At 45.4% G+C, this 16,987-nt stretch overlaps 1 protein-coding gene across 1 annotated transcript in view; it reads left to right on the plus strand.

The window, feature by feature from the left end:
* The first annotated feature begins 7,587 nt into the window (after nt 1–7,587).
* ephb3a (eph receptor B3a) overlaps nt 7,588–16,987 on the plus strand; it is a 28,782-nt gene continuing 19,382 nt past the window's right edge. Inside the window, exons 1-3 of the mRNA XM_071917674.2 lie at nt 7,588–7,719; nt 12,463–12,527; nt 14,818–15,490. Coding sequence (XP_071773775.1) covers nt 7,656–7,719; nt 12,463–12,527; nt 14,818–15,490 — 802 coding nt within the window. The 5' untranslated portion in view covers nt 7,588–7,655. The remainder of the gene's footprint in view (nt 7,720–12,462; nt 12,528–14,817; nt 15,491–16,987) is intronic.

Consider the following 16,987-nt stretch of genomic DNA (forward strand, 5'->3'; position numbering starts at 1 on the left):
AGCATTGGTTCTGGTGAACAATATCCACTCACTATATCAGTCTGAGGTTATATAATCACAGAAATACTGAAAAGAAAAGTGTGCTGCATTGGTATATCATTTGCTATATATGCATTATATCCTGTTGTTAGATTAGGGAAAGAAACCTGAAAAGTGTTGCTTTTAATTGACATTAATTAATAAACATTAATTGTCCTGCCAGGTGGGGAAGGTCCAGTTTTTACCCTGAAATATACATATAATATATATATAACCCCCCCTAATATATACATAACCCCTGTGGGCTTCTAACATTACAGGCCTGGGTGCACTACACTACCTTCACCCCCTGTATTTTCTTCATGTACTATGGTCATTACAAATAACATCACAGCATTGTATACAGGGGTACTTCTCATTGGACAAGGCCCTGGTCAGTTTATTTAGAGCCTATGGCTGACTATACAAACAGTCCTTTGCCCTCCAGCCTATGACTCAACACTGGGAGTTTAGTTATTGCACTAAGCCCATCCGACACTAGAAGGCGCTCCAGTTCCATAAGTAAATGAACATCCAGTGAAGGCATCAGGAGGCATACCTCCTGAAGCACACAGCATACAGCAGGTTGCAACGTGATGTGATATTCCCCGTGTCCTCATGCCAGATAGAATTATACAGTCCCCAACCCAAATTTCAGTTTGTGTAGCAACCAACCTTCCCCCCTCTCCTTCCCCTGTGTCACCCGTCGCAGGGATGAGGAGAAGCAGAGGGCTCAGAGGCGGCAAGCAGTCACAAGCACTGATCGTCAACATACCTTTAAATTTGGCTGCGGAATACACGTCATCGCCCTGGTACATGTAATTTATTACCGCCCGCACTCGTCCCAGGGGTTTTGTCCGGCTAATCCACTCGTACATGAAATGAACCTTTCTTAAGGCACTTGACTCATACGCACAGGGGGGGCACACGCACAGCATCACCCTGACCTCATTATGAAGATGTTTCACAGGGCCTTCGACCCGCAGATTGACCGCTCTGCCTTTTTCATCAAGCTGAGGCTCACCGGTTTGTACTAGGTGCGTCTCCGGGGGAGAAGCGATGCCCTTTTAATGGGACCACAGGACTAGGAAGTGTTGTTCTGTGGGGGGGGGGGAACGCAGAACTAATATTAGTGTGTGGTAGGTGGGACAGACTATAAATAGATTTCTAACTGGTTTGTGTTAATGATGGAGGATTGGATTGACTTGAGTGCCAGAGGAACATACTCTATCAGCTGCATTAAAGAACATACATTGCATCATATAACCCTGTTGCCTAATCATCACCAATGCAAAAAAATACATGACATTTTTACGGTCTGCCCCTCTTAGCCTTTGGGCTTGACCTGGCCATCTGGTGTTCAGGGTTTTAATGGAAAGGGGCACAGGACTTCCTGCGCTGGTTGAACTTATAGCCTGCGGGGAACACATGAGTGGGCTCTGCACCAGTCTTCTGGGCCCGCCTGATAATTTGTCCGCTTGAGGAGAACCTGAAGTGGAGGACGCTGCCTGACTCCCATCATTTTGCAGGCTGTCAGGGTGAAGAAATACTCTGCTAAAGTGTGGACCTTTCGCTGGAATGTGGTTGCCAAAAAACCAAGCGGGGATACCAGAGCACAAGACAGTTTTAACTACAAATGAGAAGTGTGAGAAGCGAAAACCGACTGGATGACACCAATTACTCAACCTGTGGGGGAAGTGGAGATGCCGTTGGATCCTGCAGCAGTCACCACTTACCTGGACAATTGACGTCAGCCTGTTGTCTGTATACACGCCCACATACCTGCATGAGCTGCTCGCTGTGTGTTCATGGGTAATCGCATTCGACGAGGGGTCAAACGCCGTCGGTTTTCTTGGCATTAAGCATTAGCGAGTGTTCATCCCACCAGTAGAAACAGCTCTGAATGTCACATTAGTACCTGCATGCATGAGACTAAGAATGGCAGTATGGCCAGAAATGTATAAATATATAATGTAATTGCTAGCAGCACTGCTTCTGCAGTCAATGGTGTACAGTGTGAATATACTGAGGCTCTGACCTGCTGTGGGCTGCTAGGCAAGAAAGAGTGAAACCATCTCTCTATATAATTCACCATGAAACTATACTATTCATTAACAGGCTGTGTGATCAACTTAAAAATAGAACCACATATCACTTTTACAAAACACAAAGAGCGGCATAGCAGGCGTCTTTCAATCTCAGTCGCCTGTTATCTAATTTGTCTCAGTCCCATCTGATCATTTCCTTGCTCCATCTCAGTTGATGAAAAACACAATTGTCTCTATTCATTTTCTGCCTCCACCACTCCTCTTTTTCTCTCCCCTGCCTTCCTGTGGGAGCCCAGTTGGCTCGCAGTCTCGGCTGGTGAGGGACGTGAACATAGAAAATTAGCAAACAAGCCAAAGCCAGTAATTGTTAAATTGCAGCAAATGGACCCCAAGTGAACCAGGCAAATAAACTCAGAAATCAACAAAGCCTACCCAGGCCCAGTTTATCTAAATTCCAATACTATGCTCAGTAATGGAAAAACACCGTAGAAATGCCATTTCAAATAGACCCCAATGTAATCCCTAGCCCACTGGGGTCCATTTAATCAATGCTACAGACATGAGCATAGAGGAGGCACAGTCTCCGAATGGAACTGGAGTTCTGAGTCAGCTCACAGGAGATTAAAAAGTAGAGGGGGATGAATAATGGAGGAGGAGAATGGTGGGAAAATTGCCGAATGTGGCGAATCATCAATAACGCCTCCTGTGAATAATTCTGAAGGAAAAAGGCTTCTGCTGAAAAACTGTATAGCCCTACTAAAATGGAATTGTTTTTAATTAGTTTTTGCTGTGTATTGCTTCATTTTGTGGATGAGGACTCATTATTTCACTAGCGGGCTCTCCTCATTCGCAGCGCGGGTTACCTGGGCTGCTGAAGCCTCCGCGAGCTCCCCCATTATGCGAGCTCCTATAGGCACGGCGGCAAAATAGCTGACAACTTCCTACTGATTAGCTGTGAAGTGGAGGTGTCATGGGAACTACTACTGACATTTGGTTGAGCTCGAGCCCAACCTGGTGCCGTGGCTGACACTGACAGCTTCATGAGTAATGTAGATTCAGGGCCGGTTTCAGTGAGACAAACACAATGAGGTTGCCAAACCAACACCAATTCATATTTAATCAATCAGTGGCGCGCGGCACAGAGCAGCGCACTGACAGCAGTTTGTGAAAAGCCCAGCAGTCTCCGTGCCCTCGAGCGCCAGCCAGCAACCGACTCCCTCTCTGAACATAATCATGTATCATTATTTTGCCAATCAATGAAGCAAAACGGCACTGCTGCAGTATTCCACGTCTTGTCTCGGTGGATGCTCTCGACGAGACTGAACTCTTTATTTTGGCCTTGTTAGCAAACGAGGAACTCGCACAATGACAGATATTCAAATATATGCAGAATTATGTGAGGATTCATTGGGCAAAGTCTTTTTTTCCCTGATTGTTTCTCCCTCATTATCTGTCAGTGTGTGCCTCACTAACTTTGTTTCTCTGTGTTTGTCGACAGATCATATTTTGGTTGTCTCACATCAGCAGCACCCCCCAAAAAACAAAAAAAACAACAAACCAAAACAAAAAACAGAAAATCTACATTTTTGTTTTGGTCTATGTGATAAGATTTGATTCTCTTTGTTTTATGGCTTGATTTTTTTTTTTAGCAGCTTTGCCATTGTTGTTTTTGTATTCTCACTCTTATGTCCTGATATAGAAGCTTTAGTGGAAATCCAACATGATTCTTGTATGGAACTTGTAAGTAATGTATAATTACCATGGGTTGGTGAATTTGTTACGAATGTCATGTGGTGCAAGCATAGTTAAATCTTTGTGGGTACAAGTCCATGATGAGTAAGGTTTCATTTTTGTATACTGGAGCTCTGAAGTGGGATAAATTGCCTCTTAACATTAGAAATATCCAGAATCTATTGATATTCATGGGCAGAATTAAAGAGAGTTTATTGGAAAGCATCCTCTTATAAGGGGCTGGCTTATGTAACCCATCTGTTCCCTGCTGTAGCACTACTTGTTTTTATAAATGATGCATCTAGGAAGAATATACTTGTATTTGATGTTTTTCATGTTAGCTTGTTCTTCTCACGCTTACATGATATGTTTTTAAATGTGTGACAGAAAGAAAGAAAGAAAGAAAGAAAGAAAGAAAGAAAGAAAGAAAACATAAGCCTGAAACACCAGTAAGGAAATGGCTGCATTCATGTAAAAAAACTAAGAAAGTGGCCACAGATATAACACAAATACATCCAGATGTACATGCACACAAACTCTCATATGTGTGTGTATACATACATGCACAAGCTCACAACACACACACACACACACACACACACACACACACACACACACAGCAAGTAGAGGATTGGACCAACTCCATAATTCACCAGTAGTTTGCAGGAGACGGTCTGGGCTTGTGGAGATGCTCTGTCATCCCTTCTTGTCAGCTTAACACCACTGTCCCACAGAGCTACTTTTTATTCCCTCCACCTCATCCTGGGCTCTTCTTGTCTCCTCTCCATGCTCTGTAAAATATGTATTTTCCCCCCTGAGCCCGAGGACTGATTTCTCATCTGCAATAGGACGGGAAGACTCTCCGGAGCAGCGATTCTTTATTCCACCTGTCGCAGCAACAACTCAAGCACGCAATCTCAGTGCAGTCAGCAACTGTGAGGCTTGGGACTTTGACTGCCGTTCCATCATGTCGGAGGGGTCAGAGGCTGCTCGCTAACAACACTCGGAGAAGCAGAGGAACTTGAAGGCATCGTTTCAGAGTATCGTATGGGGCCCTTTGGCAGTCAAACAGACACAAAAGCACCTATTTTTCTCCCCAGGTGCAAAGCAAACATAATGGCCTGAATACAAGCGGAAATGGAACTGGAGGATTCCTCTTCCTGCACTGTGTTTCAAAATAACAGGGAATTTAAGGGCTGTCACAAACAGATTTTGTCCAAAACTCTCATTAAATTTCTTAATAGCCCCCCTTTCAAAACACAAACACACACAAAAAAAAAAGAAAGCTGTACAGTCAATGAAGGACATTTAGCAAATAGAAAAGACCCACACAGCAGCAGCACCCGCTGATATCTGGACCGTGCCAAAACTGTTCAAAACAGCTTCCCTCTGCTTCGCTGTATGTGTGACCTATTCACAATGGCCTTATTGATTCTGCCATGAAGGACACTGTCATATTTTTTTTTGTATTTATTTTTTTTTGGCCTTAGTTTCAATATAGTTGCGCTGGTTAAAGAGAGCTGTCCATCACTGGTTTCAATGGTGGAGGCTGACCCAAGCCTGCTGGGAACTGAACTGTAGTTAATTAGCGCACAAAGCCAGGGGGACAAAAGGAGCTGGAGGGGGGGGGGGGGGGGAGGGGGTGGTATGAGCTCAGAGGGTCTTAAAGGGGGGTGGGGGGTGATATGGGGAGGGGGGTATGGGTGAAGATTTGGGGCTGGGGCCGTGGTGGGTGGGTGGGGGGGGGGGGGGGTAAGGGTTGGGGAGGGCGTCTTGAGTTTGTGGCACAGAGGGAGGTTTTGGGGTGGGGGTGTGAGGAGTTTGTATGTGTGTGGTGTTGGTGGTGGTGGGGTGTGTGTGTGTGTGGGGGGGGGGGTGCTGGATGAGTGGGTGGTGGGGGGTGTAGCAGACAGATGAATTAGCAGTGTGAAGGGGAGCCTTGTCTGAAGACTATACCCTGCCAGCCTTTTCGCCCTGCCAGCCATGAGCACACTCTCTACCGGAGCCTGGAGAGGGACAAAAAGACTGGGTGGGTCCGTTTGGTAAAGGACCTGAAAAGAGAGGAAATAAAGGCAAAGACCCGCAGAGCAATAGAAAGCCCCGTTAAATAGAGGGGAGCGAGGGAGAGACAGACTGCAAAAGGGCAAATATGACAGAAAGTGATGGAGGTGGAGGTGGCAGCGAGGAGATACTGCTTTGCTTTGAGGATATCCCTTTGCTTAATAATATCTCCTTTCATAGTAACCCCAAAGAAAACTCATGATATTCCTGTAATATGCCTATAGGGACTTGTAGTGTGTGTAGTACTCGGTGGTGAGTTTACAGTGGTTTTATCGTACCTTAATGGTATTATTTTTATATCCCTTGGCATCATAATAACACACCCAAGTTATAATAGGCTATTCCTACAGGGACTTATAGTTCTTAGTGATAGGCTATTTGTATTGAATCCTTAAACAATCCCATGAAATTTATTATAGGCTTGCCGTAGTTCATTTTTGTGAGGGAAAGTTATAGGTGAGAATCCGCTTTTGTTGAAACACATTGTCCCCCTCGGTCGTGTAATTCAAATCACAGTGGGCTATGCAGTATCAGTCTCACAAACCACTCAATAACCCGCGGGAGGCGCTGTCTATCCATTGAAATCAAAGCGTATTGACATTCGCCGCCAATGCAGCCACAGTCCATTTAATGCCAGAATTGATCCAGATTTTGTTCGGGTGAATTGAACCGTCCATGCGGGTGTTACCTGGAGCCGGGGGAGATCAACACCGTGGGCTAGTGGCTGCCTCTGTCTGCTGGCCCGCGAGCCTCCTCCCACCATCCCCTACCATCCTCCGCGCGCCCCCGGCAGCTGCGTCAAGCCAGACAGAGACAGCCAGAACAAGACCGGAAATATGGCGGCTTTGCCTTCAAAATAAAGGCGTAAAATGTCTCACTCGATAAAAGAAAGCTGTTTAATATTGGGGTGTGGAGAACAAATAAATGATTTCGAAAACATTTCGAGTAAAATTATACTGTTTGTTGAATTGTATTATGGTGCATGGAATTTCCTGATGAAAGAGTGTCTATTTTATGGGCTATTTGATGACTTGAACTTGAAAAAAAAGTCGCATTGTGACATTGTAACAATTGTGCCTAAAGGCTATTCTATTGCATTTTTACTGCATTCTCATTTACAAAATGAAATAAATAAAGCAATGAAATGAAATCCTCCGTATATCTGAGCCATTCTGTATTTACACTTCTGTGCTTTGTGTTGCTCAAAAACATTGTGACTGTTGTCAATAGGGCTATTATTTTGAAAATCATGACCGGAAGTGTTGCGTTTTATTCTGGCCAACTTGACGCCGCTGAAGCCCCCAGCCCCCTCTGCCTCTCTGTCCCAGAATTGCCATTCCGACGCACATTCATTCCTGGAGGAGCAACAGCTACACGCGGAGTTGGCAAAGTGGATTACTGAGATTTTGGGGGATAGAAACGTTTTTTTCACCTGCTTTTTGATTTTTTTTTACCTGGCGAGAGCAGGGACCGAGAGATGCGCCCTCGGACAGTGGTTCGGTGTCGGTAAAGTGAGATAAAGAGAATGAGAGAGGGCGCAGTGTAGCCTAGTGGTCCGTGGCATCGCGTTCATAACTCCGTGGAATAACAGCATCATTTGAATGGGAAAGATAAAAAAGCGCTTGGTTATTTGACGCGTTTGGATTTAGTGGAATGGGGCGGTAATAAGCCTCATGTTGACTGAAGACATGAGAATTGGGAGTGTAAGCAAACGCTCGGCTGCGGCGGTCTGTGTTTGAGTCTCCATCGGAAGGGTCCAGTCTACACACCTTTATTCATGTTGCAAGACCCTGTTTTATGACAATGGATTACTTGCTGTGGGTATGCAGCCTCCTTCTCCCCGTGGTCCTGGCTGTAGAAGGTAGGCTGTGCCATTTTACATTTTTACGAGTACTTTTCCCTCCCGCAAGATGCACAATGGGCTGTTCGGGCTGGATTGGATGTTTGAAAATAAAACTACCATTGTCAGGAAGAAAAACCCTGTGTAGGAATGAAAAGTTAAGAGTGAGCATTTTGTTTCACGCCGTTTGACATTTTCAGTAGTTGAATCTCATCGGGGGCGAGTCTGTTCCATCAGTTCACACAGCAGATCAGACTGTATTTTGGGTGGTGAAACGGCCTCGGTGTGAACAGTGTTTAATTCATGTTTGGGTTAATCAAGGCTGTTAGTGTAATGCGGACCCGCTCTGTTAAATTGGCAATTCCGCTGAGTATCAATTTGCTTTGTACTGTATGACTGTAATCAATGCACACATGTATCAACAGCGCTCGCAGCACAGCCCATTCCATATGTGTGTGTGTGTGTGTGTGTGTGTGTCTGTGTGTGTGCCCCGATGACATCCCTGTGTTTCCATTGCGGCTGAGGGACTGCCCTGTTGCTATTGTCCCTTTTGTTGTCACACCCACCCGCTCAGTGAGGATGCCCACCTGCCCCACCTTCCCTCACCCACACCTCTAATACCGGCGGTGCCTCATCACGCGTCATGGGTAGATTCTTACCACGGACCGAGTGGGCGTCCCTCCCCTGCCGGTGTAAAACAGAAACATTGGTATTCATCTTGGACGCCTTCGTATGATGATGAATACCAAAGGTGCCGTTGGGTTCAGGTACCACACAGTGCTGTGAACGCAGACTAGAGCGGATCAGTCCCGGCCCCAGCGGCGCCACAGGACACACATGTGAAACATGTTAGATGACAAGTGTGAATTAAAGGTCAATGGCTTAACAAGTAGCGCGCCTCGGCCCCTGAAGCTGTGTTTATCTGAGTATTGCTTCAGGGAGCAGCCCACCCGCACCACAGCGCCTTCACTCACACCCAGCAGCATCCCAGCAACGCCGCTCCTCTGTGTGTGCTGTAGCTACATTTCTCTGCCTGCCTCCTTCTCCCTGTCCAATCTGCTTCTCCTGGACCGTGGCCAGCTTGATCCCTCATCAATTCTGGTGTCAGCAAGTAAATCAATGCAGCGGCAGCGGCCCTCCGAGTCCCAGTGGGCCCTCATGGCCCGATGATCAGCCTGTTTCCAACCCAACAACTCCCAGTTACTCAGCGCTCGGAGGTTAACTAATGTTTGTCCTCTGAGGATAAACATGAAGGGCAGATGAGTTTGAACGTGGGAAGGGAGGTGGCGCGAGGTCTAGCTTTTCACTCAGCTGGACGTCGTTGATAGCTGCTTACTCAGTGAATTCAACACATGGCTTGAGTCTCAGATTTGTTTTTCAGATTGTCAAGTGTTTGTGCATGATGGATGGTGTGACTTGGATCGCAGCTTTAAGTACATTCTTATGTGCAGTGCCTACAGTGATTGCAAATCTCACATTCTCACCAACAGACTACAGTAAAACCTTCAGCAATGCAGTGTTAATGTAATTTACAGTGAGTCTTTAGCGTACAGTTTAAAAGCTCATAAAATAGATGGATTACTACTTGGAAAACATTCTATAGGAGTCATGTAGCATAGGCGTGACTGAAGGAAATGCATTAATACTCAGTTTTCAGTCCAGCCTTTGTGATTGTTCAAAAGCAATAGTGAATTTCCACATCAATAGAGAGCTCATCCTCATCTGCCTTCTCTCTATAGCCTACATCAGAATGTAAACATGAATAATTATTTATTGACCCGTAAGAGCAGATGCAAGCGGCCCTGAGGAGAGATTGAATTAGGTCAGCTTGACTTGTTTAAAAAACTGCTCATCAAGCATCAAACAGAGCATCACACTGGACTGTAATTACATGTGATTCTGCAGAGAGAGATGCACTCAGCTACAAATTAACTGTTGCTTAGAATTAGTCTGCTGTAGCTGTAAGCTCGGCTCCTCAGAAGTTAAATCAAAAGTTAGATTTTTGAGTCAAAATGCCAATGTTGTATGCCTATTTATAGACACATATTTGATCATCCTCCAATCACTGAAGATGATGTTCAGCTCTTAATATTTCATGTGTTTGCTTGTTGGCAGTGCGTGTCAGAGTAATACAAGGAGAGTTCTCCCTTTCATGATGCACCCGCTCTCACAAAGTGAATAAAACATTAGCATGTGTGAGCTCCCAGAGCGCAGGGAGAATGCAGAGTTGTGTGGCATTTTGGCTCCGGCGATCAAAAACAGTAAATGCCACGGGTGGTGATGCTCTGAGGACAAGTTCCCACTGGAGCGTTGTTTTCTTACCCCAGGGGTGGACTGACTCCAGCGCCGCTGCAGCTTTATGGGAGAGGAGGGGGGGATTGCCAGATTTGAGTTATAGCAGCAAGGGAATCTCACAGGCACAGTAAATTTAACAGGAGATGGGAACTGTAGAACAAATGGGATATTTTTCGATCTAAACCAGTTTCTGGGAACCAGCGAGTTGTCAATAATACACTTTGGTAATAAGAGACTCGGCATAAGAAAACCATGTATTTTTAGTGCATTACAGCAACACATAACTCAGATTTAGGATTTACCACTCTCTCCTGCTGGCTAATAATAATAATAATTGTAAAAAGAATATGATTTATTAATCCCCTTAGGGAAATTCTCTTTCTGCCCTCCTCCACAGGGAGGTCAAAGGTCAGTTACAGAACTGCGACCTGGAGCTGGTTCAGTGTCTTTCTCAAAGACACTTAAGCAGGGCTTGAACTTATAGGTCCCACGGGTGCAGGGCGAGCTCCCCACTCACTACGCCGCCCTGCTGCCCCTACATGTGCTCTTCGTGTCGTGCGTGACCCGGCAGGTGAAGCCTGTTTAGGAGAGCGTCAGTGCAGACTTCTAAATCTGAGGCTGTCAGAGTGTCGTCTGACTCTGTGGGCCGCGGGCGCTGGGAGTAAGGGGGGGGGGGGGGGGGATCAGACACCCAAGAGACGAGCTGGATCTGGGGATCAGCAGCGCGGGCATGTCGTCTAACTTGCTGGATGTACAGACTTGTATTCATTATTGGATTATTCCCCAGCCTCAAGAATGATGAAAAGACGTTGGCGTTTCTAATGCACATGTAGTTCAGACCGTCACTATTGATAGATAGTCTGATCCCTTGTACATGTAGTTACCTCCAGCTCAGTGTCTGCAGCTATAGGTGAACGGACCAGTTAGTGATCTGTTCGCTCAATCAAAGAAGAAGACACTCAAGCCAAGGATATACTGCATGTCGACTGCGTAGTCTTCTGTGTTTAAAGCAATGTATAGGCAAAATATCAGCTGCCATTATGGCACCAAAGCAATGCTGCATTCCTTAGAAAGACATTAGTGTGGCTAGAGCCGGGTGATATATCGTATAATATCGATATCATGATATGAGCTAGATATCGTCTGGGATTTCGGTTATCCTAATATTGTGAAACTTAGATGTCACTTCTTCCTGGTCTTAAAGGCTGCGGTACAGTAAAGTGATCCAATTTTCTGAACTTATTAGCCTGTTCTGGCTAAAGTAAAATAAACAATGATTGGCTTCACCTGATCATCATATCCACATTACTTATTACTGATTGCACATTACTGATCACTAATGATCATTACTTATTTTCAAAATTTTCTCACATCCTCGATATCCAGGTATTCGGTCTAAAATATCGTGATATTTGATTTTGTCAACATTGCCCAGCCCTAGTTGTGTCTTTATTTTGCAGTCCTGCTACGGTGGTTCTTCACAGGTAGTGCCATTTGTTTACCAAGGAGACCCTCTCACCCCCTCGCTTTAGCACAGTTAACAACGACCTGTGAGCAAATGGCACACAGCAGGCCTCGTGTCATTGAGTCCTCGTGAAAAAAAAAGTAATTATGCTTTAGCAACAGCGGAACAATGGCAGTAAACTGGAGTACAGCTGTATATGGAGAATCAAGAGGGCCGGTGCTTCAGATGCACCTTTTCAGGTTTAATGAACTCGCTCAGCCGTCACACAGATGACAGCTGATTGACAGCCTGACACACAATGCCCATTGATACCGCTGTTTATTCTCTGCCTCTCCTCCGATTGTCTCGCCCTCTCTCGCACCTCGCCGCAAAGTCGTAAACAGCCAGGTGAGGGGGGGGGGAAACCCAGCTAAGATCACCTGTGGCTAGGAATCGTCAGATCTCAGTCGGTTGACTCTCGCACAAAGACGGAGAGCACACACACCGCCCGGGCCTCCAGTAATGCACACAGATGGGAAATTCACGGTTCTGTCAAGCGCTTTGGGTAAAAGCATCCCCCCAAATGGGATATATTAAATTTCCTCAAGCTTATTTGACCTCTCTGAACCTGCGCTAGTTAATGGGATATTTTCTACTGACAGTATCTTAGAGGATGTCTAGTACCGCAAATGAATAGAGAAAACAAGGGCCGTTTGCACGTGTCACACACTTTTTTGGGGATGAGAGAGCTTTAATTAGGCGGCATCACACATATGTTGTGGTTGACAGTGTACTAAGGCTTTCAAAAAGTGTGTGTGTGTGTGTGTGTGTGTGTGTGTGTGTGGGAGGAGGTTATGAAAGAGAGCGAGAGAAAGTTTTACCTGCATCCTTTATAAAGCAAAAAGGACTTCTGTGTGGTCCTTAATGTTGTGTAATGATTTGTTTGTGTGTGTGTGTGTTTTTTTTTCCCTCCCACCACTTAATTCAAGTTATAGTTTGTCAACCCTCCTACTCTTGATTTGCAGAAACCCTAATGGACAGTCGGTGGGCAACCACAGAGCTGGCTTGGACCACATTCCCGGAGAGTGGGGTGAGTTTGTTTGTGTGTGTGTGTGTGTGAACCCATAGCTCGTTTTGCCTTCCCTTTTTTTTTTCTCACAGCATTTGTTCCATTTGCTTGTTAATAGAGCCCACTCTGCCTTGAACAACACACCTCCCACTGTTTTATATCTTTGTTTACGCAGTGTATGTTTGTTTTCTTGGATACTAAGAACAAATGAGAAACACACTGTGTGACACTTTTGGAAATGAACCACATACTTAGAAAATTTTGAGATGAGAAAACTCTATATGTATATCTATAGAATCTGTGCATATCGGACCCCTACCTAAAACAAACAAACAAACAAACAAACAAACAAACACAAGCAAACAAATCAAACCCCCACAGTATGTAAGAAGCTATTAGGCGGGCTATACCTTGCATGTCTCCCCATGAGAGAAGGCTTGATAATTGAAAGCATGTGTGTCTTTTATAATCCGGGCCCAAGAGCGCATTACAGGCAGGAATTAAGGTTTTCAGTTGATACCCCCCATAGGAATGGCGAGAAAATAAAACAACATGAATTTGACCCCGGGGCTAACAGCCTGACAGACCTCCCCCACTCCCGGCCAGTGTAATTTGTCTTTGCTACGTGAGCGCAAAGTCAGTCAATGGAAACGGTGGGTTGCCATGGAAACGATCTCCGGCAGCCCGGCTTCTTGTATCCTACAAGGCCCGGCTCTGAATGTCCCGGCATCCATGAAGTCATATGTCAGGAGAGGCGAGGCAGCCCTTCTCCTCCCGCCTGACAAGCCCATACGTTTGGGGCCGGCAATTATCATATTTGTCAGGTAGTGCATCAACGTGTTGCCGTTGATTTACGACATGTAATGCTGACTCTTGGACTCATCGTTTGGGAATAAATTGCGCGCGAGCTCAAGGGACGTGAGTGGAGTTATGCATTATTTTCTTCCAGTTGAAATAATCAATTTCTGGGAAGCTCATTTGTTATGGAAATTAAGCATTCAGTCCAAAGGGGAATTAGGGGGGAAAAAAATCAAAAAAGATTGACTTCTCGCAAGGTTATTTCCTCATGGACAAAATGTATTGACCAATGCGACCCGTTAATAATCTGGATCTACCTTTTGCTCTCAAGTGGTAGACTGTAATGTTAGTTACCATACACACAGACTACTATTACCCAAGAATAAAGCTTTGAATTCAAATGGTCTCTGATTTATTTTATATTGATGTACAGACAGGAATATCATCATCCTTAGATCACTATTTTGAATTTTCAAAGCTAAACATCCTGAGAAGATTCCAGTCCTAGGCATACTAACCAGATGGGATGCAAATATTTGCACTCGTGCTGGAGGAGCAGGCATGTAAAATATATATGTATATATATATCCCACTTAACCTGAAGTGCTCCAGAGTGCTGCCATGATGACATTGCACATCGCACTTGCCTTTTTAATAAATAACTCACTGTTTGCATTATAGAATAACCACTTGGATATATGGGAAATGTTTCCATTTAAAATGCATACTCTCATATCTCTTAGTACAACTAGCAAATTTATATCTTATTTAGAAACCAGCTTTCCTGGTGAGGCTGTTTTGAGCAATATTATATGTGTGAGCACTGCAGTGCTTTCTATAGATCTGCCACAGTCTGCAGGTTATTTACTAGCTGCTGTAGGTCTTCCATGATAAAGGTCTTACCAAGACATTTGTGATGGTTTGGACTACAGTACCTTATTTTTTCAAACCGCCAACATCTGATCACAGTCAGACCCGTTAGTCAAATAAGGCATAATGCGTGAAATATGTCTTAATGGGAAAATATATTCTATTAATAGTGCATAATGATTGGAATTTTCTGAATGATTCATGCAATTAAAAGCATTTTAGCTGCAAATTATACCACACAGGGCACACGTGCGGAACACGCTTATGAACGTGTGTGTGCATGTTTTGCATTTTGATTATGAATTTTATATAGTGTTTCAGACATCTGAACATTTCACTTGTTTGAATGCCCTCTGTGCTTGTTTTGGATTAGGTTGCGCTGCATTTGATATGACTCAGTAGTAATTAATATTAGTAAATGAGTTTCTGGAGGAATAGGAACTTACTTGCATTAAAATAAATAATATCAATACATAAGGAATTAAAATGTCTCATTTCACACTTCAGCTTACCCTTCTCTTTTCTCCCCATTGTTTTCATCAGTCTTCCATCAGTGCATATTTTGTATAGTTTGGATATTTTTTTCCAGTTTCACTGCTGTCATGTCTTCCTCTGTCACAGTGCCTCTCTGTTGCCTCCACAGTGGGAGGAGGTGAGCGGCTACGACGACTCCATGAGCCCCATCAGGACCTACCAGGTGTGTAACGTCCGGCAGCCCAACCAGAACAACTGGCTGCGGACGGACTTCATCCCACGCAAGGGCGTGCTGCGCGTCTACGTGGAGCTCAAGTTCTCCGTCCGCGACTGCGCCAGCATCCCCAACATCCCCGGCTCCTGTAAAGAGACCTTTAACCTGTTTTACTACGAGTCCGAGGGGGACACGGCCACAGACACCAGCCCCCTCTGGAGGGAGAACCCCTACGTGAAGGTGGACACTATCGCCCCGGACGAGAGTTTCTCCCTGCTGGAGGCGGGCCGGATCAACACCAAAGTGCGCAGCTTCGGCCCTCTTTCCAAGGCCGGCTTCTACCTGGCCTTCCAGGACCTCGGCGCCTGCATGTCTCTCATCTCCGTCAGGGTTTTCTTCAGGAAGTGCTCCACCACCATCGCCAATTTCGCCGTGTTCCCCGAGACGGCCACGGGGGCGGAGGCCACCTCCTTAGTCATCGCCCCGGGGGCCTGTGTGTCCAACGCCATGGAGGTGTCCGTCCCCCTGAAGCTCTACTGCAACGGGGACGGGGAGTGGATGGTTCCTGTGGGCTCCTGCACCTGCATAGCCGGGTTCGAACCGTCTGCAGACGATACCCAGTGCCAGGGTAAGTGTATTTAAGAGACATTTCGACTTTTATTTAACTAAACCTTCTTTATATGCTCAGCGCAAGTCACCTCAGTCTATGCCCTCTTCTCTGCATTTATTGTGTGGCTCCTGAAAGGGGGTGAAGGAGGGTGGAGGAGAGTATGAATTAATGAGGTGTTGCAGAGAGGAGCAGCATACAAATATTGTGAGAGCAGGACAGGAGGGAGAGAAAGATAGCGGGAAGGCACAAAATAGAGAGCCAATAGATTTTGCACGAGGAAAAAGCAGATAATGGGAAGGAAAGGTATTCGCGGGCCAGGGAAGAGAGATATTAAGAGAGAAAGAGAGATTGTGAGAGTTAAGAGGTGTGAATTGCCAAGGCAGGGACAGAAACGGCGGCCAAAAGGAAGGGAGAAAGAGAGGGGGAGGGGGGCTGCAGAGAGGCAAAGAAAGACAGGAGAAGCGTTTCTCTCACCTGGGCGTGAGAAATAGTGTCGAACATGCGCTGGAGAGCTCATTCATTGCCATTTGGCGGCTCAAGGTTAAAAGCTTGCCGCCAATGCCTGATAAAAAGCTCTCTAGGGCTTTAGCCAGCGGTTGCAATGAGGAAGTGTAATTTCCTCCTCGGCCTCCCGTTAGTTAATCTACAGGCGGCCACACTCATTAACACCACTCAGACCAACGTGAGCCAACACTGCCACGCTAACATTAATCACTCAGACATTTCATTTCTTACCTCAGTCCCGCCGCTGCTCACAGCCAAACACTGCATGAGATGGAGAGAAGGCAGAGGAGGAGAGGAGGAAGGGAGAACAGAGAGAGAGAGAGAGAGAGAGAGAGAGGGGGAAGGAGGGAGACCTTAGTGTATCCAAAAAAAGGAAATCATCATGCCCTCCAAAGAGGTTAATGGATTGAAGCAAGACAGTGAGGTGATTCAGCAGCCTCTTGAAAGAAGCAAGGAAAACAAACAAAACAAAAGAAAATGATGATGCAGTGTGTAATAGAAAAAAATAAATCAGATCAGAGAGTGTGCAGGGCCTTAAGGTCTCTGTGAATTATGAGAGGGAGAAAAAAACCCTACATTTTCATCTTATCTTCCTTGGCTTTTTATTGCATGGTTTTTAGAGCTACATTGTGGGCCATTAGCTACACTGATTTCCCTAAAAGTGGCATTCTTGGGAATTAGGGTGGAACTTGAGTTCAAACTGAAAGACCACTTAGCCTAACTAGTTAATCACACTCCCTCGCTGGCTGGGTTTTATGAGCCCTCACGCTGATAGGACAGATGTTTGCCAGAGTCCCCGGTTTTACACCGCGAGTCAGGAATGTGGCAAACAGTAAAATCTGGGGCTCTGGAGGCTGATATATCCAGACCCTTTACTGCTAATCCCCTTTATCTGAATCCTTCTTTAGTCTTGGCTTATGTTGGTTTATCCCTAAGACTAGATATCAGCCAACCTTCAGCTTGACACCTTGGAATTTGAATTAATCGCTTGGACACATCGTATAAGATTAT

This window comes from Centroberyx gerrardi, chromosome 13 (assembly GCF_048128805.1).
Source record: "Centroberyx gerrardi isolate f3 chromosome 13, fCenGer3.hap1.cur.20231027, whole genome shotgun sequence".
Taxonomy (NCBI): Eukaryota; Metazoa; Chordata; class Actinopteri; order Beryciformes; family Berycidae; genus Centroberyx; species Centroberyx gerrardi.